Raw genomic sequence first — 25,895 nt, 5'->3', positions numbered from 1 at the left:
GGCCTGTCATCCTCACTGGCGCACTCTTCAGTTCTGATGAAGGCCTACACGCAAGGCCACAAAATGAGAATATAGTACCACATTAACCATGACTTTGGATGCGAAAGGTTTAACCAAGAAGATGCAAGAACAAGACATCTAAGTATGACATGAACGACTGCAGGTCGACTGATGCTGCTGTATGAATAACGCAAAGTTTTTGCACACTGCGAAACAAAACGCAGTAGTTTGTTTCCTCTTCTTTGTTCAGTCAAATATAAATCGTCAAATGAAAGTTTGCAAGAATAATTTTCAAGACAATAGTCGAAAACTTGACCCTTTTCGCCGTGTTTTCAGTATAACCACATTTTGAAACACCGAAGTTCTTCTGCTCTGGTGTATAAGTTCTGTGAAAGTTTCTTTTGATTTTCCTCGGACACACCACACTCCGCTGCAGCGTCCCTCACAGACTTAATGTACTTGTGTGTACTTTGTGTAAGTGGTGTAGTGAAAAGTCCCTACCGTTCTTTTTCATTCAATATTGAATTTATTACGGGTTAATGAAACGGAAATAACATTAGCATCAGGATTACTCATCAGTTGTAATATATGTCAACAGCATATAGGCCTATCTGGAGTGCGTGTGCGTGTAAGGGGACGAGAGGGAATTTTATTGGGCCCATAACTCTTCAGACTCCAGAGGAAACTCTAAGCACTAAAGTTGAAGGCCAACTCTGTATGCTGCAGCCAAATGACAGGAAGCTCAGCTGAGAAAAAGTCTCTGAATAGCAGTGAGATAACGAAAGTATTTCAATGCAGAGGGGAGAAGACTTGTTGCAGGTGTGTGTTTGGGGAGCTGAGCTGGCCTCTAATTTCCAGCGCAGATTACTTTTACTGGATTTCAGGTAAAACGGAGAATCTAATAGCTCATTTAAGTGGTGTCTGTGTGTGTATGAAGAAGCTTATTATGGTGACCAGTGATAAACGATGGGTGCAAATACACCCGTAATTCTTCAGTTCAAAATGGTGTAATGGTTTGATTTTTAAAAAGAGTAACCACAGCCAACACAACAACAGATGCTATGTGCTGCTGGTCAGCTCCAGTCCATGGTCAGCTCACACTGAACGCTGCGTTGGACACTGAAAACAAAGGCCTCCATCAAACTATACAATTGTGACATCTAGTGGCAAAAACTGGAATCTCAATTTAAAATTACAGACATTTTCCCAACAAAAGACGTTATATCCCCGCCTCTCGCCTGATGGCCGCTGGGATTGGCTCCAACCCCCCGCGACCCGACCGACGGATTAAGCGGGTATAGAAAATGATGGAAGACGTGATATCAGAAAAAAAACAGAACCGAGGCTAGAAACCCACTGTTGACTTTTACTATGAATCTAAAGTATTCATATAACTGTTCATTATATATGTTCATTGTCTTTTTAATTTATCTTAACGTTTGTTTTTAATAATTTCATTTTGATTATTATTTTTCTAATTTTATATTATTCTATGTATTTTGAATGCTTCTTCCACTCCCAGCTGCAATGCTTTTATTTTATAAAGCACTTTGAATTGTTTTGTACATGAAATGTGCTATACAAATAAATTAGACTTGACTGGACTATAACTGTAGGGGATTTACTTCCTGCCAAAATGCAGGACAAATAGATTCAAACATTCTCTCATCCCTGCTGCCATTGCTCTGCTAAATAAGTAGCTTAATTCGTTTTTATTCATCATTTTGCTCTGTCTTTGTTGTTTTTGCATGATTGCAAGACTGAATGATTGCTTGCTGCAAACCAAATTACCCCACGGGGATATTGAGACACCTTGAACCTTGAACCCCACTTTGCGTCATTCTGGAATCAGTGGCGCATCCAGACGAAATTTATCGGGGTGGGGGGTGACAGTGTTTTTCATTGGGGCACAGAACAAATAAAGAAGACAATATTTAATTGTTTAATATATTACGTGAATTTATTTGAGACAAAACATGTCTTTTTGTATGCAAGATATTTTTCTTTTTATGTATTTATTTTGACTTTTTTATGGCACGGAACTGTGCACAGCTTCCCATTTTCTGCTCATTAGTCTCTCATCATCTAGATCCAGACTAAAAAGTTTCATCACTATCACTTTGGCTCTCTTCAAACTATCCATATCCTATCTAACAACAGAAGTCTAAGTCCTGAAGTAAGGTTGTTGAGGCAAAAATGTTACATTTACTAGACTTTAAATCTCCTCTTGAGGATTTCCCAAATCAAGTAGGTTTTATTCCACTCACGTTTTAGGGTTTTCTTTCCAACAAGAGTCCATCATTTATATCCTCTATTTATTTGTAGGCTACATCATACTGATGTTGCTCCTTTGTGCAATCCAGATTGCTGTTATTGAAATTTTGATTACATTTCCTCAAAATTTCAATGAATAAATTGTGATTTTATGTCTCTCTCTCTGATAAAGGCTATGTACACGTCATCATACACAGCTCTTGAGACTAGGATGGGATGACTTCAATGATTCACAGTGTTCTTATTCATTCTTACGGTGTACATGATACACTTTGGTTGCATCAGATCAATTAAAATCATAACTGTTTCCATATTTATCAATTAGTTTCACAAACTGGTGCGAAATGACGAAAATTAAGGGTAAGAAACGTTTAACTATAAAAACTAACAACGAGGAACAGAAAAAAAAACTACACCGCAAAGGCCTGTGGGAAACAGCATGCCCTTTGGCTTTGGACCACGTCACGAACATACGTTTCCTTACGCCGCGCCAAACTCTAGTCTGGTTGGCCGTTAAGACATCAGTTCAGTTGTGCGAGTTCAAGCGTGCTTTCTGCCTTGTTTCTGCGCCCCTTTGACTGAAAGAACGAAGAACAGAAACATCGCTTAATGTACGTATTATTAGACAAGAATCTGAAAATATTCATTAAGATGATTTACTGTAATGTAGCGCGCCTGCTAGTTAGATTGCACGAGGCTGTTACATTAGCTAGCTTGGTAAATCAGATAACATATTTTCTTGTTATGATTTAATCTTGTTCCCACTAAAGGTGTAAAACAACAAATTTGTTCCCGTCTGTCTAATAGCTATCTAAAGGCACTGTAGTTTACTAGCAGCGGTGTTAAATTGTCCTTGTATTGATGAAACAGTTAACGTTAGCCCGAACTCCATTACGTTAGCTGGTTGCGTTGAATTGTGTCACTGCTGTTGGAATAACACCATTACAAACGATCATATCCCACTTGTCGAGAAGCATCTCTTCGATATAAATGAAGCGTTTGTACTCAGGGACTACCGTGACTTTTGTCATCTTGGCATACAAAGAAAATGTTGTTGCAAAGAGCACAGACCTCAAATGATTCAGGCGAATAGAAACAGAAAGTCTTACTGGCTGTAAGTTTTCTAAAGATCTCACTGTGCGTTAAAGCTGCCCACGGTGTGTTCTGCTGTCTTTTTTCATTTTTTTTTTTTTATACCGTTGGGGTTATGAACAGACTCGTAATAAAATATACTGGACCTTTCTGTCTGGGTTAGTGGTGGAATGACAGCAGTGATATCACTTGTGAACTTAGGTCCTTCATGCCACTGCAACATATATCCAGAGAGCTGTTGCGCTGCAAGAACGCATAGAATGAAGTCTTGATATCCAGCAAACATTTCTTATTTAATACGAACAACATCAGAAATAATCAGAGCAAAAGTCCTAGCATATTTATCAACACCGTGGAGCCTCATTTGAGCTGTATTTAGTATGTAAGAAGCTATAGGAGAAGGTTGCTTAAGTTAATCCACATCAACAACCGTAACCATTGTGTGTGATTCTGTAGGCTGCCTTATAAATCCTGTGATGACGTGAGTGAGTGAAAAGCATTGACAGGGTTAACTGTGCTGTTTACCATCAGCTGCATGCATTAGTTAAGAGTAAATGTGTGGCTAAAACCTGTTGTTCACAAGCCTTTCTGTTTCATAGTGAACCCAAGAAATCAAAGAGGAGGATACTGTAGCATACAGATATGGGGGCGTTGTTTTCCAGATGGAAGGTGAGTGAGTTATAGAAGATGGGACGAAATAGATGGTTAGATATAAGTTTCTAAAACGGGAAATCTCAGGGATTCAATGTTTATATCTAGAACCAAATCATTCATTGTCAAGCAAATCTTCTGCAGGACACACGTACAACCCAGTTCCGGTAGACAAGGATCAATAAGGTTGATTGTCTGCTCGGCCTGTCAGATTTTTGTCATCTTTGAGTGTTTTCTCTTTTTAGTATGTTCATATGTATATATAAGGGGGCATATTTTCCTGCAGTGACTGTATTTCTATGCATTATTATTATTATCATCATCTTATTGTTTTTGCCAACTTGATTATTTCACCTCACAAGTCGGTGCAGTTTTGTCTTGTTCCTTTTCTGTGAGACAGTCGGGGTATGATAGCTACGAACACACTGACCTGCACGCTCAAGCTCGATGAAATTCAGGTGTTATTTTTAGACATACCTCATATATGTCAGAGGGGCAGCGCATGACATTGAGCAACACTTCAACTTTAGTTTCCCATTTTCAGAATTGTGAAGTTAAATATCATGTTTACTACATAGATATCCAGTGAGGCTGGAACTGACCTATTGATAAGTCAATCAATCGGTCAAATCAATCATTTCAGTCAGTTGTAAATCTGTTGGCTGGGAGTTGTACAGAGAAGCCTAGCGGTGGTAATGCTGATTAAGATGGTGATGATTTTCTCATTTTTATCCTCACTGCAGACAAAACCAACTACAGTTGAGCAGCTGGAGAACCTGGATAAGGTACTGACTTATTTTATGATCTGACAAAACAAAATGTTTGCCTATCGGTCCATATTGGCTTTTCACATCAGTGAATGCAGTCAGCAGGGTCCTGCTTTCAGAACAGGATTATTGAATTAGAGATTGACCAGAACTGAACACGAGGTAGAAATTCCCAGTTCCACTCAGCATAATTATCCATCTAATTTAATAAATCCTGTGTCATGGGAAAGGTCACTAGTTTATTCACATATAAAATATAACTCATACCCTGCTGAATGTCTGTCCAAGGAATTCAGAAATGGTGAATTTATCTTTTAATCTGTTTTGTTTGCTGTTTGACCTATTTTTACCTTTTAATCTGCATTTTTCCCTCGTAGGAGATTAAAGAGTTGGAGGAGTTCAGAGCCAAAAACCAGCGTCTGCAGAAGGTAAAGTCAGGAAATGTGCAGCATCCCTTTGCTGTGCTTTCCGTTCCATATCCTCATCGTCCTGTTTGTATCCGTCTGCAGCTGTGGGTTGGCCGGTTGCTTCTCTACTCATCCATCCTTTACCTGTTGACCTCTCTGATCGTCTACTGTCTCTACCTACCTGAGGAATGGCTGCAGAGACTAGCCATGGCCCTGCCTTTCTTTATATACCCTGTGCTGTGAGTGTTGTTTTTCATGGTCATTCAAAGTTTTTGCTAAATATAAATGTCACTTTTTGACATTGTTAAACATAATTTCCATGCCAGAATTCCTCCTTGTTGGGTATTTATTTGATTAACTTTTTTAATTTAATAAGGTTTACGTTGACCAAAGACGAGTGCTTTTTTAAGATGACAAGTTTGAACCTGGAGTTAATGATGAAGACCACTTACATCTGTCTGTCTTTCTGCCTTTTATTCAGTGTGTGGTTCATCAGGAAGCTGCTGATTTTCCTCTTTTCCAAACGCACTGAGCGAAACAGTAAGTTTTCAGTCAGTCTTCCTCCATCTGCCCATTAAGCTGAACCCTGACATATCATGTTTAGCATTATGTTGGTGACATGAATTAAGGAAAAGTACAGTTCTTGGAAAACATGCTACCTGAAACTTGGAATTTTAACCTATGAAAATGCAGTATTTTATCATAAACCTGCTCAACTATAAACATGAATGTAATTTAATGATCTTAGAACAGACTCTTTATCTTCATGATGTTTCATCTGCAGCATTGTTAAAAAATGGCCAACATGGTGGATTTTCAGAGCACACGTGGAAGTAAATGAAACAGAATGAAGATTATTTGTTGACTGAAGATGTTTGTCTTTCTTTTTTTAGGCGATAAACTTGAAGATTTAAAAGCTACCAAGAAAAAGATTGTAAGTCTGCAGTCTTTCACAGTAATTCTTATAAGCAGGGAGTTTTCTGGGATTCGTGTAGATTAGATGATATTATGTTTCTTTCTATTATGGTACCTTTCAGAAACTTTGTTGGTCTACATTATAACTCCATTCTTTTGCCTGTGACATTTATTTTCTCACAGATTCACAGCTGTGATTGGCAAAGAAGAATTAGTCTGGCCTTGTTTATTCTCCTCGTTACCTCATGTTTTTGCCAGGGAACCACTGTCGACTCTGCATGTTATAATTGAAGCGTTTCCTGCTTTTTGTTTCCAGCTGGAGGAGGTGATGGAAACGGAGACGTACAAAAATGCCAAACTCATCCTGGAACGCTTTGATCCTGAATCTAAGAGGAAAGCTGTGAGTGTTGTTGTCTTGACTTTTATTTTGTCCATTTGTTCAGTTTGATCTTTTATGTAATCTTTGTTTTTATGTGTCGTCTGTTGCTTCGTAGGAGCTGGAGTCGACACCAGTGCGCTCTCAGATCACTCCCAGGCCAGGTCAAGGTACTGAGCGTTAGCCTAAAGCTAAAGCTGAGGATAACTGTGAAAAAGAACAGTAGAAAGTATGTAATGAATTCCTCTTTCCTTTCCAGAGATTCGCCAGAGGGGGGTAGCAATGAGACCCATACCGATGGGCACCCCAGGTCCAATGGTAATGACTCCTCCACCGGGAGCACGGCCCCTGCTGGGACCAGGGGGTACACCTGTGGGTAAGGCGACAAACAGAGATACTGATGATTACGTATAGTCTCGAGTCCAGTTTCTCTCGCTTTTAAAATCTCCATCTTTGTTGGTGAATCTCCAGGTGATGGACAAAGTACTAAGTCAAAAGCAACTGGAATGAACAGCAAGCTCTGTTACTTGGCTTAGTTTTTTTTTTTCCTTTTAGACAGTAGGTTGTGTTTTTACCTGATGTTACTCTTCCGACAGAACATGTTCCTCTCTCAGCTCCAGGAGGACCACCAGAGAAATCTACCTCTTCTGCCTCGTTCCTCCAGGGAGCTGTACCAAGGACCCCCTACTCCCCTATATCAGGCGTAGGTAGGTTTTAATGCCTTTAAGGGCTTCTATTTGCAGAAATGCTTGTATTTTTGCTATTTATCCTTAAGGGTAGTTACACTAATGTAGGTTTCTATTGTTTTGAGGATGGCAGACTAAAGCAAAACCCTTTGAGGTGCATGTAAAACACACAATATTGTGTCTAAATCTTGAAAGAGTATTAAAGTTTTCTGTGTGGACTTTTTTGCAGGTATGCATCCCCCAGGTCCTCCATTAGCAAGACCTATTCTGCCCAAAGACAGGGGAGCTATGGACAGAGTCATCGAGTACCTGGTCGGAGATGGACCACAGAACAGGTGAAGAGTTGTTTCGTGATTAAAACCAACACTCTCTCATTTAGCTGTCTCCCACAGCGCTGTGCTCTGCAGCCTTTTTGCCAAACCAGTAAAGGCCACTACTGCTGCAAGAATATACTGATGAACACATTAACTGGTTGCAAATGAAATGGACCATTTCTCTCAAAGTTCCACAGTTGTATGTGAATATTTTGTGCAGTAATAAGACCCATCTAATGTATACTTAACTGCTTTAAATACACATGAACATTCAAAACAAATGAAATGAAATGGCAAAGATTACCCAGCCAAGCTAGTCTGGTATCAGCAGCTCATTATAAGTGGACTCTTGTTCTTTAATGGTCCCAGTCTGAGTAATTCATTTGCCTGAATGTGATTTGGTCAACACCCCCCCCCCAAAAAAAAAAACTACAGTTCTGCTCTCGGCTCTTCTCTGGTGTTAGGGTTAAGTAGTTACCAGTAATTCACTGTTCAGGAGATTGTTTTTTCAGGTGAGGAATCAAGTTTGAGTTGTGGATGTTTATGAGTTCTATGGTGCACATTTTATTGTATGAGAATTCTTTTTGGAATGGTAAAAGTTTCTCATTTCTCAGGCTTTAAGTTAAGTTGCAGCCCGCTGATGTTCACTGCTAACTGCATTGGAGCTAATACCAAATATTGTAGTAAGTTTAGGCTCTATGTGCAGTTAGAAAACAACTGTATATGGTAGCCTACCATGATCAAAATATACAGTTTTCAAACAGTCTGTATTGTTTTAGCTGAAGTTCTACTGGGTTTGATGCTAAAATCCTTTCATATGTGAGTTTGTTTTGGTGAGATCTGGTCTCAATCTAGATTTATTCATTAATTATAGGAAAAATGGCTTTGCCCATATGACCTCTTGTGAATAAATGGCTAATCACAAGCAGGCCTTTGCTTTGTTTATGACTTTGTTACGTCGGGTGGATTTATCAGATGTCATCTGGGAAACAGATCCGGTAAAACAGGAACTAGAATAGATGAGGAATAAAGCCTTGAATGCACTGAGCAGCGCAGTATTATTGCATCAAACGATCTCTCTGTCTCCTCATGCATTTGTCCCTCTTTGTTTCAACTAGATACGCACTGATCTGCCAGCAGTGTTTTTCTCATAACGGCATGGCTTTGAAAGAAGAGTTTGAGTATGTCGGTAAGATCAGTGACACACTGTTGTACTCGCTACACTTGCACATAGATGTATTTACTATGCTTGTGTCATCCGCTCTTTAATTCCCACTTGATGTTTTTTCTTCCGGTCCCGCCTCTCTATCCGTCTCCCTTCAGCATTTCGTTGTGCGTATTGCTACTTTCTGAACCCGGCCAGGAAGACACGGCCTCAGGCACCCAGGCTTCCAGAGTTCAGCTATGAGCGGAGGCTCAGAGCAGAATCGCATTCTCCTGGACCGTCACCGCGTTCTGGAACAGACACAGACGAGAGTGCACCGCCCTCTGGAGGTACTGGAAAACACAGACGCATAGACACAATCCAAACATCTTCTCATGCATAAATGTGACGCTGAAAGACGTTTTTCTGAGAAAAAACACCTGAGATTAACAGTTAAGTCTGAGTTGGAGACAAAAACTTCCTTTGTTATGGGCACACAACTCCCTCTTCTCCTCATGTTTGTTACTTACTCCATGTCCTAACTACCTGCACTCGGTGCGCCTTTGTACATTGTTTTTGATTCTTCTCTCAGCTTTAGCTGTGCCAGTTTATTTACTCGGCATCCTCTTTCACACCAAATGTAGCAGTTGTTTCGTGGAGCAGATAAGAGTCTGCCTCGATGCACTGAACTTTCCGTCTTCTTGTCATGTTAGTTCCAAACAACAGTCGAATTCATTATAGAAAAGATGCTAACACATTTTTAGCTTGCTCTCCTTTGAACTGTTGCAGGGTGGCTTGACTTCAGTATCCCCAGAGTGAAGTGGACGAGAGAACAATTCCGCATGTTTTTTAGTTCCCAAAATAGCCTGCCTCCACAGCTGTGGGCATTAGTGCAAGTTCCACTGCACATTTCCAGTGGAGTGTCAGTGACCAGTGGCTTTAACAGTGTGATCTTGCCTCTAGCCGAAGCTCCAGCTCCGAGGAATTTGGTCCACAGTCTCTCCAGTTTCAGGATCAAGCAGAGTCCAAAGAATCGTGAGAGCTGACCCTGCAGTCCAGGTTCCCCCCCTGCCCCCTTTTCTCCTGCTCTGTCCAATCTAGCACAACTTCATTTGATTGTGATTAATTCAATTTCTTCCAACTTTAGAGTTCCACCTTTGTACCACTTTAGAGCTGATAACATTGTAGAATCCAGCCTATTGAAACTACTACATCTAATCACGCTGAATCAACCCATGATGTTGGCAAATACTGAACATCACGAGACCAGACCTGGGTCAAATGGTGAAAACAAACACTTCTTTTAATTCAGCCTATAAAGTGGAGACTGTAACTGAGGCTTTTGGGGAAAGTTATTGACAGATGATCTGAAATTGTCAGATTTAAATTGAAAAAAGCTGCAGAACATTCGAATTGGAATTACACCACTTTGACTCCGATTCGGTCTTCGCTGTGTTCACAGGCACAGTATTTATACCGTCTTCCAGTTAATATATGTCAGCTTTCTCAGAAACATAATATTTTCCTAAACTAAACCTTTCCGTTCTCCTAAATCAAGCCCAAATGCCTGGTCTGATGACTTCATGTGCAAAAGCTTTAAATTTGACGATCTTGCCATGTCACCTGTTTGGATGGGATTTTGATTTGGGGGAGCTTGGTTGATTTTTGATCAGAGTGCTGATAATTGATTTGAGCAGATTTTACCCACCCGTTACCCTATGTTGTTCATTGCATGATTCAAAATGAATCTGTGCAGCCACCTTGGACTGTAAAGAGGAAATATTCAGCAGATGAGGGGGCTGTGATTAACACCCACCTGCCTCTGAAATATCAATCGAAATGAGGATCAAAACCTTCCTTTAATTTGGCTGCAAACATTTTCTATGTGCTGGAGTTGATCTAAATTGTGACTGTAATGGGGCTCAAACCGATCATATTAATCATTTTAATACTTGATCCTTGAAATCCGTGTAATTATACTCTTATTGTGTTAATCTGTTTACGAGAACCTTTGGTGTTTGATCATGAAATGTTTGCTTTAGTTACACAAAAAGCATACTTTTGGTAACTTGTAATTATCTTCCTTAAATTTGGTGAGAAGGGAAAGTTTAGAGCAGGGGTCGGGAACCTTTTTCACTAAGAGAGCCATGAAAGCAAAAAAATTGGAAATTTATTTCAATGAGAGCCATATAATATATTTTAGTAGCTCAGTAGCTCTTGGCACGCTTTCTTTCTGCTGTCTCCTGCCGGGTATTTTGATGCAAAGGTAGCATGGCGCGTGTCGAAGTGCCGCTTTACATTCGACCGTTTCATCGATGTAATTTTGTCATTGCAAATTAGACACACCGCAGAATTTGCTCTCTCCACAAAGGCGAATTCTTCAGTCCATTCGGCCTGAAATGTACGATACTCGTCATCTTTTTTTCTTTTCGCCATCTTCTTCGTCGAATGGTTAGCTTTGAGCTGATGACCGAGCAGACTGAGTCAAAAGGGGGCGTTTACCTGTTTTACGCTGCAACGGCCAACGTAGTCCAGTATCATCCAATTAAAATAATGGACAATTGCTCCTGCAGCCCTGAACAGGACATGAAAAATCGATGGATGGATTAAAACAAGTGAGAATATTTAGTTTTATCTGCGAGCCAGATGCAATCATCAAAAGAGCCACACCTGGCTCGCGAGCCATAGGTTCCCGACCCCTGGTTTAGAGTATGTCTGCAAAGCCTTTTACGTTGCATGCTCTTTACTTTATGTCAGCTTGAACAAAGCGAATGCTGCTAATTTTCTCATTATCACAGATTTTTACCTCCCAGTAATCAGTCATCTGTTGTAATGCAACACTTCTTGCATGTTAACTCTCACTCATTCCTACCGTTTGTCTTTGCTTTGTGTTAGAAACAAGTCTCACTTACACCTTTTGTTCCCCCTCAGATGAGAAGGAGATGGGAGATGATGAAGGACACACCAAAGAAGTAGAAAGCGAGAATCAATCAGAGGAGCAGCAGCACCAAAAGGAGGAAGAGGAGGATGAGCAGCTGGTTCAGGAAGAGGTGGCAGAAGAAGAATTGGAGCAGAGTCCTGACGACCCCTGTGAGACAGAATCTCAGCCCTCGTAGTTTTAAAGTCCAGAGAAGCACCGCAGATGCATGACAGTTATGTCCAAGCAAAATGCGTTTTATCGGCCACGATGGATGGATGTTCATGTAAAAGCAATGTTGATGGTTGTTGTCCAACAGTATTGCCTAAAATGATGCCAGCTTATCCTGGTGTTAACAGCTGGATTGTTTGTATGTGAGGGTGTCAGATAGACGATTGTAGGTTTAATCTAAAGGCTGCGTTTTGATGCTGTTGACTAGATTCTATGATTTAAACAGTAAGGTCCTTTTAGGTTCAGGGTATTTAGACGCTACATGATTTGTTAATGAAATGTTTTAGTTTTAGATAGAACAGCTGGTTCACAAGTGGTTTGGCCTCGACTGCAAAAACATCTGCAAATCTAAATGTTGGATGGGGGGAGCACTGTTGGACAGCGTCACCCACCTGACATGCACATTACACAGTGAATTTTAAGGTAAACCTGTTCAGAAGCAGAACGTCACCAGTTGTGTTGAAAGTATTCAGTATTTAGGTTTCAGCTGCTGCTCTTACATCTTGCCTTTTCATAACCCCTGAGGCGAGATGTTAGCCTAATATTGAAACATGTAGCTTCTGGGATATCTTTCTTATATATTTTACACTCATGCATGTGCACATTTTATCCTGCTGAATTTAGTTTAATATTCTTTATGTTTGAGCAGCTCATCCCAGACTTGCTACATGAAATATAAGCAGCTATCCAGAAAACCGCAGTTATAAGGCTTTGTGCATTCAGAGTGGCTCATTATACCCAGAGAAGGAAAAACGGGAGTCCACCTGCAGAAAGTCTGTTCATAGAAAGAAAGACATAATTGGATGGACTTTCATTCATGTTAAACTTAATACTACTATTCTCCAGAGTGTTTTGTTCTCCTCACAATTAGTGCTGTCAGAGCCTGTCAACGGAGGGTTTTTCCTCTGTACTTGTCCCTGTTCTTTGTACAGGGCATAATGGCGTTAGAAGCCACCGGTCTTCACAGACTTTCTGTATATCTTCACTCTGGACTGAGCTTTCAAAGTTTTCTTTTTCAGTGACTTAAATCTGCGTTTGTGAGTGAATCAGAGCCACGAAGCGTAAAAACAGAAATATTTGTTTACACAGCTAAAAATGTGTTGAAACGGTGCCCTTTGCTCTGTGGGCCTGACTGAGACACGAGCAGATAAAGTTTCCCTCTGAATCTTTCAACGGCAGATGCAGGAACTCTGTAATGTAATCTGGGCAGAGTTGTCTGAATTCGTGGCCTTTTTCTGGAAACAGAACCTCTGGAAAATCTTTTTTTATTTTTGCTCAGCAGCTTTTGTCACATTTCTGGAAAAGTGAAGATGAAATTTAGATTAAGTTGGTTTATTAAAATCTATAAGATGAGGTTTGTAAAATGAAGTTAGATTATTAGTGTTGATGAGGTGAAACGACGTGGATGTTGCTGAACCTCGACACGTTTGGCAGCCTGAAGAAAACAACTAAATGTAGCTTAAACTGCCAGTTCAGCTTCGTCCGGTTATTGTCAGTCATTTTCCTTTTTTTCTCGTGCATTTCATTTGCGCTGAGTGTTATTTATTTATTTATTTGGCCGTATTTTGCTTTAATGTCTCCTCTGGCTGCTGCTGCACTGATTTTAAACATTTGGCGATTGTGCTGATTACTATGGAAACGACTAGCATTTGTTGACATTTTCTTTTCTTTTCTTCTCTTTTTAACTGCTCATTGTAAGAACGTAGTGCCATCATAATGTGTGCCTTGTTTACTGCTGGTATATCCGTCCGTTTACAGTGAAGCCTTTGTTTAGCTTCTTTAGGAAAGGTGATTCATGGCTCATCTAGCCAGCACAATAGTGAGTGTCTATGCAAATGTAAATACTTGGTACTCTTTTGTCTGGTTCAGGAAACATACACGGGCTGTTGTGGTAGACGGGATGACTTTAATTTCCCTTAGTTTGTATAGTTTTTGAATTTTCACATGCAGTCTGTATGTAATATTGGTTGCTTACCGCTGTTACATAAACCAAATCAAAAGTTTGTTGCGAAGGTTTTGGCACAAATCTTTCCCAGACAAATCTGTCAAACATAGAAAGAGACCACAGCATGAATTGAAGGCCTCCTGTTTCCACACCTTTTTGTCTCGTTTCCCTTCTGCAGAATTTAGTTTCCCTGAATGTTCCAGCATGCTGCCCACACCTGCTGGTTCCCTGAATGCTGTTCGTATAAACACATTCAAAATGAGAAGCTATTCTCTGTACGTTGTCTCATAAACGGTGTAATGACACCTGTTTACTTTCCAGTTTTATTCTGCTTTGCTAGATTTACCAGGTACGTCTCTGCCAGTGTTGTTTGTCAGTAACTGTGTGCACGGCACGCCAAATAAAGTTTTTCAGCAACACGGTCGGGTAATAGTTCTGCTGGGATTCTTTAATGCCTCTTAGATCAAACTGGTTCTGAAAGAATTATTTCCATTTGGTGGTCAGAGGTTCAGGAAAAAGAAAATGACTGAAAGATAAAATCTACTCAACACAAAAGTATGTTTAAATTACTTTTATTTATCTATGCAACTTCAAATAAAAAAGTGATCGATGCAGAATTACTCCGAACTAAACGTGTAGTCATGTAAATGAATCACAGCCACAAAATAAATCAAGTCGCTTTTAGCTTGTTGAAACACAAGCAGCGACACAGCGGCTATGATGCTTCAATCCCAAATTTAATGGAGTTGTTCCTGTCCATGTCAGCCAAACAATCTTCCTGTGTGCTTTGTTTGTTATGCACTTTTATTCAGATTACTGTTCCACTCAGTAACCGTGGTTACTGGTGATAAATCCTTGCACAACATATCACATAGTAAGGGTTTGTCAGAGGTTTTCTGACAAACTAGATATCGGTTGTTTTGTTTTGGCATTAAAAGATAAAAGTTAAAGACACGGTCTTCCTTTCAAACGTAGCAAACCTCATAATGCTTCCATGAATACTGAAGTCGAAATTACCTTAACTAACTTAAACTTCACTGTCAAATAAGTGTCAGGCAAGACCAATCAATAAAGCTTCCATGAGGGGAAATATCTTGCCTGCACGTACAAAAATCAGACCAAACCATTCATCAAGCTGCTAAAAAAGGAAAAGCACAATTCTTGTTCTGGCCTTTACATTAGAGTAATATACGCTCAGAGAACCCACAACAGTGGCGGCAGCAATCAAACTGTAGAAAAAACAATTTAAAAAAACGTGTTCGTGACAAGAGTATCTTCAAGTATGACCCATTTAGAGCAAGAGACTCGTCAGTCTAGAGTTACTGTGAACAAAGTCTCCTCAATTTTAGTAAATACACAAACTCACACAGTTAAAAGTGACAGCAGGACAAAGACGAGCCGAACCAGTCTGCAGATACACACTCTGCCGATGCTTCTCTGGGTCAGATGGCTAATCTGATCACACATTCTCCTTTGGGTCAGGGCCTTTACAGCATGTTGAGCTCAATGAGTCTCCCAGCAAAGACCGCAAGCGTCCCGATGATACACACGGCCATGAACACACACAGCAGGATGTGGTCCAAAACCATGGCAACGAACTTCCACTCCTCTGCCGCCTGGAATGAGATGAGGGAGATCTTTGACTTTATTTTGACTTAATTATCTATTGACTTGTTAGAGATACTGGAAGGAGAGAGGCTTCTCAAATTAATATAAACTGTCCTAAGTGTAAGCGCTACAAAAAAATAAAGTATTAATGTTGACGAGATAGCCACTTCTGCCATCTGAATTATTCACAAAGAAAGCATTTCCAGGTAGCAGTTTCCTCAGTTCGTAACCTAAAGAAATTCACAGTTAACAGGCAGAGTGGAGTTGAACTTTAGATCTGAAAAAACAAGAAAGCTTTTGGAGGAAACTGCTTGAATAAAGGACTGAAAGATGGATCAAAACCTTTGAATCTGCAGCTTTCAGGAAGATTCAGAAATAAATAATCACTTAACCCATAAGAACCCAGACTCATTTCAGTTCAGAAAGAAAATTCCAGTCCAACCACCAAGTGTCACAGATCTGTAATGTTACATATGCTTCCCATTTTTAGATAATTGTAGTTACCATTTCAGAGGAAATAAAGGGTCAAAATTCTCATATAAAGAAGTGAAAGACTCGCAGCTGGGTATAGAAACTTGTTGCCTTACCAAAAGAGGTGTAAGAACTGTAAGTTAAGAGCGTGCTGGGTTTTCTATCTGTAACGTGGTGCCTTATGGTACCTTTCCTCACTAACAGCAACAGGAAATCTGCCCAAACTTTGACATGTCACTGAAACCGCTGAAATCTGGTGTTACATGAAAAAACAAAACATTTAAGAATTGATATACAATATTCGTTATGCATTCAGATTTTTGCTTACATTGTTAGATTCCTCGTCTGATTTCATGGTTTCTGCGATGTACTTCACCCCTTCAATTGCACTGCGGACATCTGGGTTTTTAATGATGGGAGACTGGTAAGTGACACTGGTGGGGGTGGGGTTACCTGTAGGAGACGGAAGCATTGATGTCACTGTGAGTGCAGTTTTAGTTTCACCGCTGGGCTCAGTGCATTCAGCTGATAATAACACCTGCATGTGACATACATATGTCTGCACTTTTAAAACAAATGACTTTTTTCCCTAAAAACATGCTCCTGTTGTCTCGAGTGTTGAGTGGGACGTGTCTTGCCTGAGATGTCAGAGATGTCCATGTCAGTAGGGAACAGTCTCTTCTGCCGGATTTCCTGGCCGGGGCGCTTCATTGTTGAGAAGAACATCATGTTGGGAATGGTTTCAATGAAGACCTGAGAGGCAAACAGACAAAGGAGCTGATTGAAATCCTTTAAAGGTAACTGTGTAAGTCTATTTATTTTTTCTTTCACTAAAATTAGAATATGAACCTTGCGTATCCATGCAGGCATGGTGTGTGTGCTGGGTGAACGGTGATGTGTGTTGATGACGATGACGGTGATGATGATGGAAGCGATGACAAACACCATTGTGAAGAGCATGTATTTCCCTATAAGAGGAACGGCGCTCGAAGTGGAGGGGATCAGCTCCACGATAACCAGCAGGAACACAGTCAGGGACAGCAGGACGGAGATGGAGAGAGTCATCTTTTCTCCTGAAGGTGCAAGTTAAGAGCCACAAGCCACATAATGTCAGAAAAAGCAACATTTCAGAAAAGATCAAGGAAAATACAACAAGGAAAGGAAAATGGAAAACATGGTCTCCTCTCAAAACCAAACCTTAACAACATTTACTTAAACATGGCCAAGAACACAACAATATTTCAGAAAATAAAACTTTTTCCATGAATTTTCTCAAAAGTCTTCTGCTGAAATCTTCTTTTATTTAGTTTTGCACCTCAGGACTACTGTTGTTTGTCTGAACAAAGAGACTAATTTGGATTCCTCATATCTCAAAATAATGAAGATATGAATACGTTCTGTTTGCATTTTCTGTATTGTGCGGTTTCATAACAGGAGCTACTATTTAAACTGTACTTTATTAAAACCCATCAGGACCAACGTACCAGAATCAGTAGGGAGGTAAAACACCAGTCCGGTAAGAAAGGAGAACAGCATGCAGGGAATGATGACGTTGACGATGAAATAAAGCGGCAGCCGCAGCATCAGGAAGTGGTAGGTGATGTCCAGGTATGGAGTGTCAGGACAGCAGGTGTAGTAAACCCAGTGTTTCCAGCTTCTGTAGTCCTTTAACACCCATTCACCCGACTCCATGAAGTTACTGATGTCAGGTCGATCATTGTCCTGAAGCAAAGAAGTCATCACCCTGAAATGTTTTGCCATCCTTATGTTTTTTTTGTGAAAGAAATTTCACTTACGGGGTTGATGACGACCAGCAGGCCATCATATGTCCACGTCCCCAGCTTCATGCTGCAGTTTTGCAGGTCGAACGGGAAGTGAAGGACAATAATCTCACAGTAACTCTTAAAGATGGCTGGAGGGGTCCATATTATCATGCCGGTGTACTCCAGCAGAACTTTGGTTTCGTGGATGATGGCAAAGTCTCCGTCAGCACTGTGGGGGAGAAGGACAATGGCAGTAGAAGATAGCAGGTGTGCTAGTGGAGAAGCAAGACATTTAAAGAAAGCTCGGTGTGCAAGTATGTTAGAGGAGAAACCAAATAAACAGGGGAAGCGTGTTTACTTGTTGTATAACACCAAGTCTGGTTTCCATATGTCAGTCGAAGGGACTCTGATCTTTTTGATGCCTCCGTAGTCGTCTGGGTTCCACTTCAGATTCACATCTGTCCATTGCTGAGAAGCAGAATCAGAGAGGATTAGATCGTTAATATACCAAAGAGGTTTCATTGAGTCGTTTTATCAAAGTCTAAACATGAATCAGAGCAAACCTCCAACAACCACCAAGTCACAAACTATGCCTCATTCATTTTTCTAAATCTGATTTCATCACCTTCTGCTTTTTGAAAAACAATGTTTGAAGTTAAAATAACAATAATCATACATTTATTATATTTTTAACTGGCAAAGTCAAAGAATTTCAATACTTCATATGTGATATATATGTGTATAAGACTAGTTGGTATAACTAGCTGCAGACCAGTTATTGAAATCTATGTGAATCTTTTAGGTTTGCATCAACAAAAACAAGTATAGGCACTTTTATCATGGTTATTGGAATTTCTGATTCTATTTTTCACATTTACCTGCTTGAGACGGACATTACTCGTCACAATCTGGTTAACTTCATCCTGAGAAGAAAAAAGTCAGAGAAAAGTCAGACACAAACAGTTTTAGGCCTGGAAATCCTTGGATATTTGCATTTCTTGTTATTTCAAACTGTTTACCATAACATATTCAAGTTCCAGTTAAATGGTTCATAAAGGAAAGTGCATACTCTCAGCTTTAAATTGAAGTCATTCACATCAAAAGCAAAGGAATGATTTCCAAGTAAAGACTGTTTAGTATAAAGATCCCACAACATAAAGAAGCTGCCTGTTACACAGAGGGACAAAGACCTAAAATGTTGTGCGAAAGCAACCCAGAACATTTTAAGGGTAAAGACGTGGAATATTCTGGCAACTGTGTGACGCTCTCATGTCAACATGGATCAAAATCTCTGAGGTAGGAAACATCCAATGCCTTGTTGAAAGTATGCCACGAAGAATTAAGACAAAAGCTTTTACGAGCAAAGTGTACCTAATAAAGTGGCCGGTGAGTGTATATTTATGCATATAGTCATTTATGGTCAATGGTCTACTTGCAGTACTAGAAGTTGTAATAATGTTTTTAGATGATCTGTTATCAGGAATACATGAAATATGTTTTTAAACTAACTTCACACTGCAACAGTTGACCTACATATATTTCAAATATAGAATTGAGCAATTTTAACTTAAAAAAATATTACACTGGGGAAAGGCTGGCTGCTTTCATCAGTTCATAATACATATTTCCCTGTAGGAAAAGGGGGCGAAGTAAGTTTGTGCAAAATAAGATATTATTGCTACTCAGTTTAAATATGTTATACATACATATATATGTTGTTATAGAGATTTACTTGTTCAGCTGCTCAAAAAGGTTGTATGATATTTTTTGGTCTTTTCCTTTTTAATAGTGGTTAATGTGTAAACTAAATTTTAAAGGTGGAATTTTTTAAAATGTTGCTTTGTTGTTGACATCATGAGTCAATCAGCAAACCTTAGAATATAAAAATTGGGACTTTGATGACTATCTCTCTCTCTCTTAAGCTCCCTATCTATCTAGATATACATATGTAGATAGAAATGGATCTGTATGGGAATAGATATTTGTTTGTTTGCTACCTTGCATGACATACACCACACATACACCCTTACCACGCTGATTAGCTGTATTAGCTGCAGGCCCACGGTGACTACCACAGCTTCACTGAAGTGGTTAACAGGACGAACCACTTTGTTGTAACCGGTGAACAGGGTTTTTACCAGCTTTGTCTCATCTTCTGAGCAGAATACTGGCCCTGGAGCAAACACACATAACACACACTTATTTTCCTGTATAGTCTTTATTTGTTGAGTCTCATATTTCAGACATTTAGATTTGCGATAGGGACACATCAGATGATTTTATCCAAAGCGACGTACAAGTTAGCACTACAGTGGAGTATAGAGTACTTTCATTGTTAACAACTGATTGCGATTGAGCTCAACTCCTGTCAGTGGAGAAACAAAGATTGATCTTTAGATCCATCCTTGTGGTTGATAAACTTGTTCATGTATTCATTAATTATGAACACAAGATGCAATCTCTGTGCAGAAAGGAGATATTTGGGATTTATGTTGTTAATCGTCAGCCAGACTTTCATGAACTTAATGAAGCAAAGAAGTGTGTCGGTGTGTCTGTGCACTTTGATCACAGACACAGGTGATGATCGTCTGACCAATCAGCAACAGCTCAGCTTGCTTGTAACCTTGGCTGAGGTAGTACCAAAAAAAGTACTGCATAGTATCAGTTACATGGTACTACCTACAATGGACATCAAATACCGAAGGTAACCGTGTAAATGATTGCACTAATAGAGTTTAGTCAGACTGGATGATTGAAAAGATGAAAAAAAATGCACTTTATAGAGGTTTTGGTGCAGATTCATTCAACTTGCTCTAAACAAACTTGAGCACACATTCATTATGACTTTCAGTTTGACAAAAGTACATTATGACGTCAAGATGTTGCCATCAATCTGACGCCCGTGTCCTCACAGATGTTTTCACACCGGAACTGAAATCAGAGCTGAAGTGAAAAGATTATGTTTACAGTGATTCACACTCCAAACATTTCCCTGCCTTACAACCAGTAACCTGAAACCCTCCGATGCACCGAAGAGACCGAGAGACCCAGTGCACGTGAAAAAAGAAGGACAAGAGCGGGGGAGAATCATCTGATGACAGAGAGGCAGGGACAGATGGATACAAATGGATCAACAGCAACAGCAGTCAAGTGACTGGTATTCCGTGTTGGTGAAAAGCCTCCGCACTGAATGTACCATGAGCTGTCTAAGCACTGCAGTCAAATCCTTCCCTGTAACTCCCACGGGAATGTAATCGCAGTGCTAAGCGGGTGTTTGGGAAAGTCAGCCCTGGCCAATCCATTTGACATGAAGTCTGGATCAGCTGGAGTTCAGTATGGTTAACCTACATTTGACACCTCCTCATATAAAATGTGTTTTGAGCAAAAAAAGCTGGCAGTTGTGTTAATCCATGCTTTTATCACCCCCATAGTTTTCTGTTGAGTTGTGCAGTAAGAAAAGCAAAATGGATTTATATATTCATAAAATTACAGTTACACACATCTTGTATTAGTCAGTTAACAATACACCAGTGAAGCGGCTGGACTAGTTCATGGAGTCACAGTTCTTAAGCATGAATTCATTTCACTTTGTGCCTTTATCTTGTTTACAATAAGGAGACCATTTCAGTATCTTTATAATCACAGAAAACATGCCATGAAGTTTTGTACATGGGCCAACAGACAGTTCTGTCAGCCAAGTCACATCCTTTGCATGTTATTTCGGGAATCTGTCGGTGAGCCTCTCTCAGCCTCAACCGAGCAGCCGAGGATCTTGTTTCATTTCTCCAGCAAGAGCAAAAGACACACATCCACCATACGCTGTCACACAAATCACAGACACAGGCAGTTTTACTTTCCTGTTAGAGCATCCATGTGGATTTTTCTCAAAGAATAATTGGACAAATCTGTTTTTGTGTTCAGTTTTGATGTTACTTTCTATGCTTGCTGCAGCCTGATTGAACCCCGTCTGTTTTTCTTGCTAGCACGCTTTGATCTAGCCATATACCAAAATAGAGGGCAAGCGGGACATGAGACACTTGGAGCTGTCAATCATTGCTCACTCTTAATTGCTGCTTCCGCTTGATGTTGAACTGCCCCTGCAAAATTAAACCAGCTCTTTCCATTGTCTGCCACTCTTTGAGAAAGAAAAGTAAGCCACAGAGGCTGCTTTTCCCTAGTAGCCAAACATTAGACAGCATGTACATTTCACTGTTTGTAAATCATTGTTGATATGATAATCGAATGTTAATGTAGAGTTTAAACCTTTTTTTTGTTTAAATTTGCATGATAGATAGAGATTGTGGAAAAAAACCCAAGAGAGAATCCATGATCCTTAGAAGAGCAGTCGCACTTTAGAGTTCCATCTACAGCGTAGCTGCCGTCCATTTTCTCTTTCTGTTTCCCTAATGTTTTCTTTAAGTTGTTACCTGTCTGTGTCTAAGTCTGAGACCTAAGTTGCTAAAGCAACAAGATTTGAGATATGTCCAACTGGCCAGCACTCATATCGGCTCGAACCTGATAGGCTGGCGCATGCTCTGCTGCCACAGCACGGCCTGTAGACTTTTCTGCTAGTTTCAAGTGTTTTGCTTTTCTCAAAGGGACCAAAACACTGTTGTAAAGGTTGTTGTGTTGAAACTGTTTAGTCTGAAGGCTAAAGTTCTGATATGGGCCTACACAGTTTTATCATGTTGTCATTAGGCAATGCACTCTCTTAACGGACTGGATCCATAATCATCTCCTGTTCTTTGCAGAGGTGTCCATTGATTTTTTTTGTTGTTATTATTGCAGTGTACTGTTAAACTCTAGTTAATCTCTGCCTTGGATTTGCATTTGGCTCAGCTAGGTCTTGCTGGGAGGACGGCTGCTTTCTGATGTTAAACAGACACCCATCTGTTTGACAGATTTTGCATTGACTTTATCACATTTAGAGTTTACATTCATCTTTGGATTTAAACAAATGAAATTAATATTTTATTGTACCTAGGCACACTAAAAAAAATGCAAGAGATACTACTTTTTCTGCTGCACTGCTGCTGGTTGAAGCTTTCCCTGGATGATGACCTTGTGTACGAATGGTGAAGCTATGGCTGGGAGCAAAGACTAATGTTACAGGGACTCTGGTGTAGCTTGATATTGGAGCTGAGATGTTCTTTTCCATGTAAATTTTGACACATCTAATAGAAAACCACATCATTTTCAGACATTAGCAATGGTTTGTGTTTATGCATTGTGTTATTTTTATTCACCACATGAATGTTTATCTGCATATGACCAAGAAGAAATGGTACAAACAGAAACCAGAAAGCTTCTGATACCAGAAATGTTGTCAATTATCTACTAAATCTGAACGTGCAGATATCTGCTTTCATTTGACTTTGTGAGGCACTTGGATGTTACATAACTGTGACAAGTCATGAGCTCTGTCTCTTGTCTGTGTGACATTAAAACAGCCAAGCCGCAGCTGTGAATTGCATGACACCAGAGGTGATAATATAACATAAAGAGCAGAGAAATGTTTAGATAGGCCCAGGTTCCAAGACATCCCTCACTGTTGTATACCTTGTTTAATGACCCATAAGTGGAAATAAAAGCCTAGTTGATGCAAAGTTATGATAGTATTTCTCTTTACCAGCTATGAGCCAGGCTACAGGAAACAGGTTTAGGGTAATTCACATATTTCTATAAATTAAAAAAAACACCAGAAAAATGCATAGACTTTCCACTTTAAGTATAATTGGTGTTGCCAGTTGCCTCTCACCAATAAGGTCTGTCAGATATTACTCAAAGTGAACATGCAGCATGTGATAATAAAGCTCTCCAAATGATTTTCTGAGCTTAATTTTTATTACACATCTGCAGTGATGCAGATAATGCCCAACTGGTGCCTTACAGGCTGCATCTATTCATCCTGACATGCTACCTCTTTCTGGCCATCACATCAATTTGTCATCAGTGTGTATCGTAAATCAGCCAGTACTCAGGTCACTGAACTGAAAAGGGAAATAAATCTAAGTCCTACTCACATTAATAGACAAGCAATCTCTGTGGTGCAGACACTGAATGCTTTAGAAGAGAGAACGCAGAGGAAAACATTTGACTTAGTGCATGTGAATGAAAAATTAAAATGACCTAAACAAATGAACAAAAAAAAATTGTATATCTATTTATCATGATGGGTTCAGTTTGGACTGTATGGATGAGAATTGTACATATGCAGTTGATTAAGTAGGTTTAATTGATCATTTTTACACTGCAGTGTGTGTATATATATACATTATATATATACATATACATATATGTTTATTTTTATTTACATCTAATCTGAAAAATTGCATGTAATCTTTGAAGTAGTACCAAAAGTATAACGCATCACAACAGTGTATCAGATAGGGTGCTCTAGGGTTTGGTAGTTGGGTAGTTTGGTGGTTAGACTGTTCAGTACTTAAAAGGTCACATTTTAACCCCCCCAAAGAGACACAGTGTGCATCAACAAGCATGTGTCCTGTCGAGGTGTCCTAGGACAAAATAACTAATTCCGTATTTGTTTCATGATATATAAATCACTCTTTAAGAGGGCACAGCTGCACTAAATTTCATCAGTATGAATCCAGAGAAATATACAGTACTTTACACAGAAAAAAGCATGTTGAATCCCTTCAGAGAGACTTTCAATTGTATGAAATTAGGATAAACAGTTTCTATGTACATCTTCTTTTAACCTATTTTCGTGTTCATGATAATTTTTGATTTGGATTCAATTCAACTCACCAAATTAGACAAAACCATATTCCTCTGGGGTTGTTTTATCCATAAATTGTTTCAAAAGGTATTTAGTGGGGGAAAAAGTACTTTTTTAGTATATGTCAACATTCAGAAATAGAATACATTATTTCCTGCAGTGTGTACTGATTTTTTTTTTTGTTTAAATTGGTTCTCAGGACATGTGTGAGGAAGCTGTCTCCTGTTTCTGACGATGGCTGCTGGACACAACTGTTCAGTCTCTTAAGAGGTCAGTACATAATTCACATTGGGAATGAGACACACCGTATAATTAACAACTCATAAAGTACTTTACTTAGATCACAAGCACAATCCTTGTTGTAAACATGACTTTGCTTGACAATGAGGCTTTTTATGAAAAATATGGCTGGCGGGTCATTTTCTAAATAGATGCTTTTCTGTACAAGCAAAGAAACAATAATTCAGTATCTTATCTATCAAGTGTTCAAGACCTAGGCTGCTACAAGTTAAATGAATGATGTTGATATATCAAGACTCTTATGAAATCAAAGGTGGACTTACCGGAAAATGCACAGAGAATCCATGCCAACAAGATCTGGACTCTTGGGAGGTTCATATCTCTCTCAGGAACAGCACTGAAATTCAAAGCATCCGTTCAGTAAGGTGCTCTCTACCAGTTAGCTGGTGGCAACATTACCTATTACCCGAACGCAACCAGAACCAGGCTGAAGCACTGGAGCTGTAGCAGTCACTTCGGAGTTAGGGTTCGTAGTGGGAAGGTGGGTCAGCCAGTATGTGAACTCTGAGCTCCTGTTTCTCATGGCAAACGTCATTCCACCTCCCCCACCCAACAGCATCCCAACCCCTCAGCACACTCCAAGGCAGTGAGACAGCTGGGAGTATGTGCGTGTGTGCACGTGTGTCGAGTACGTGTGTTGAACATAGACAAATCAGCAACATCATTATTTTCAGAATGACATCTTGTTTTTAGTGAGGCACAGTAGTGGACAGCAGTCTGTAGGAAAGAGGAGGAAAGACACACTGAGGCTTTAAGACACTTTAGGGGCAGGAGAAGACAGAGGCAGAGGGGCAGACAGAAGGACAGCTGAAAGCTATCACTGATGAAATGGGAGGCATGTCCACACATGCCGCTACCTTATAACATACACACAGAAGCATGCACACACACACGCACACACACACACATGCACTATCCCCACCACCCTGCCAGCTTGCATGGCATGGCGTGACAGGAAACTCACCAGGGTGAGTGTCAGACTGAACAACTGACCAGTGATAAATCTTACAAAGACAACAGAGGTGTAAAGTTTCACTGCATCCGAAGATGGCTTTTTCTTTCAGCTAAAAGTGACTGATGAGATCAGTTTGTTCAGTCATTTTCTTTGCACTGTTGTCTCTCTCTTTTAAGTTACTCCGAGCTGTTACTTTTATCAGTGGGATAAGTTCATCTAAGTGAAAGTCTAGAAATTAATGGGAACTTTTGGTTGATCCTCTTGACAATTTTAGATGACACGAGTAAACTAAGTAAAATTAGTTTAATTCAAAGTCAGTGGATAACTAAATGTTTATTTT

General features: G+C 39.7%; 2 protein-coding genes across 4 annotated transcripts; one reads left to right on the top strand and one right to left on the bottom strand.

Moving 5' to 3' along the window:
* Positions 1–2,769: 2,769 nt before the first annotated feature.
* lnpk (lunapark, ER junction formation factor) lies at positions 2,770–14,944 on the top strand. 3 transcript variants are annotated; one of them, XM_072390585.1, is made up of 16 exons: positions 2,770–2,885; positions 3,966–4,035; positions 4,761–4,802; positions 5,162–5,212; positions 5,294–5,430; positions 5,673–5,731; positions 6,085–6,125; positions 6,423–6,506; positions 6,601–6,652; positions 6,742–6,858; positions 7,097–7,189; positions 7,398–7,503; positions 8,601–8,671; positions 8,806–8,976; positions 9,590–9,661; positions 11,558–14,944. In XM_072390585.1, the coding sequence occupies exons 2-16, from the start codon at positions 4,009–4,011 to the stop codon at positions 11,740–11,742; spliced, it is 1,308 nt and encodes a 435-aa protein (XP_072246686.1). In that variant the 5' UTR covers positions 2,770–2,885; positions 3,966–4,008; the 3' UTR covers positions 11,743–14,944. The 3 variants fall into 3 exon arrangements, with proteins under 3 accessions (XP_072246686.1, XP_072246685.1, XP_072246687.1); XM_072390584.1 differs by having other exon boundaries at positions 7,079–7,189; XM_072390586.1 differs by lacking the exon at positions 9,590–9,661 and having other exon boundaries at positions 7,079–7,189.
* Positions 14,945–15,104: 160 nt separating this feature from the next.
* Positions 15,105–25,139, bottom strand: chrna1 (cholinergic receptor, nicotinic, alpha 1 (muscle)). The gene is made up of 10 exons (XM_072390583.1): positions 24,864–25,139; positions 19,592–19,734; positions 18,440–18,484; positions 17,920–18,029; positions 17,595–17,790; positions 17,283–17,520; positions 16,648–16,871; positions 16,437–16,551; positions 16,127–16,251; positions 15,105–15,335 (listed from the first exon to the last, which is right to left on the bottom strand). Exons 1-10 carry the CDS (start codon positions 24,916–24,918, stop codon positions 15,207–15,209), a joined length of 1,380 nt encoding a protein of 459 aa, XP_072246684.1. The 5' UTR covers positions 24,919–25,139; the 3' UTR covers positions 15,105–15,206.
* Between the last annotated feature and the right edge of the window lie 756 nt (positions 25,140–25,895).

Source organism: Leuresthes tenuis, unplaced genomic scaffold (assembly GCF_036924035.1).
Source record: "Leuresthes tenuis unplaced genomic scaffold, fLeuTen1.0.hap1 SCAF_8, whole genome shotgun sequence".
Taxonomy (NCBI): domain Eukaryota; kingdom Metazoa; phylum Chordata; class Actinopteri; order Atheriniformes; family Atherinopsidae; genus Leuresthes; species Leuresthes tenuis.
This window is presented reverse-complemented; position numbering and strand designations above follow the sequence as displayed.

Excerpts from the sequence above, each read along its gene's own strand:
- lnpk (XM_072390584.1), top strand. The coding sequence starts at position 4,009 with ATGGGGGCGTTGTTTTCCAGATGGAAG. Across the intron at positions 7,190-7,397 it reads CTCCCCTATATCAGGCGTAG|GTATGCATCCCCCAGGTCCT; the intron begins GTAGGTTTTAAT and ends ACTTTTTTGCAG. Across the intron at positions 7,504-8,600 it reads GGAGATGGACCACAGAACAG|ATACGCACTGATCTGCCAGC; the intron begins GTGAAGAGTTGT and ends TGTTTCAACTAG.
- chrna1 (XM_072390583.1), bottom strand. The coding sequence starts at position 24,918 with ATGAACCTCCCAAGAGTCCAGATCTTGTTGGCATGGATTCTCTGTGCA. Across the intron at positions 19,735-24,863 it reads GATTCTCTGTGCATTTTCCG|GGCCAGTATTCTGCTCAGAA; the intron begins GTAAGTCCACCT and ends TGTTTGCTCCAG. Across the intron at positions 16,552-16,647 it reads TGCCTGCATGGATACGCAAG|GTCTTCATTGAAACCATTCC; the intron begins GTTCATATTCTA and ends TTTGCCTCTCAG.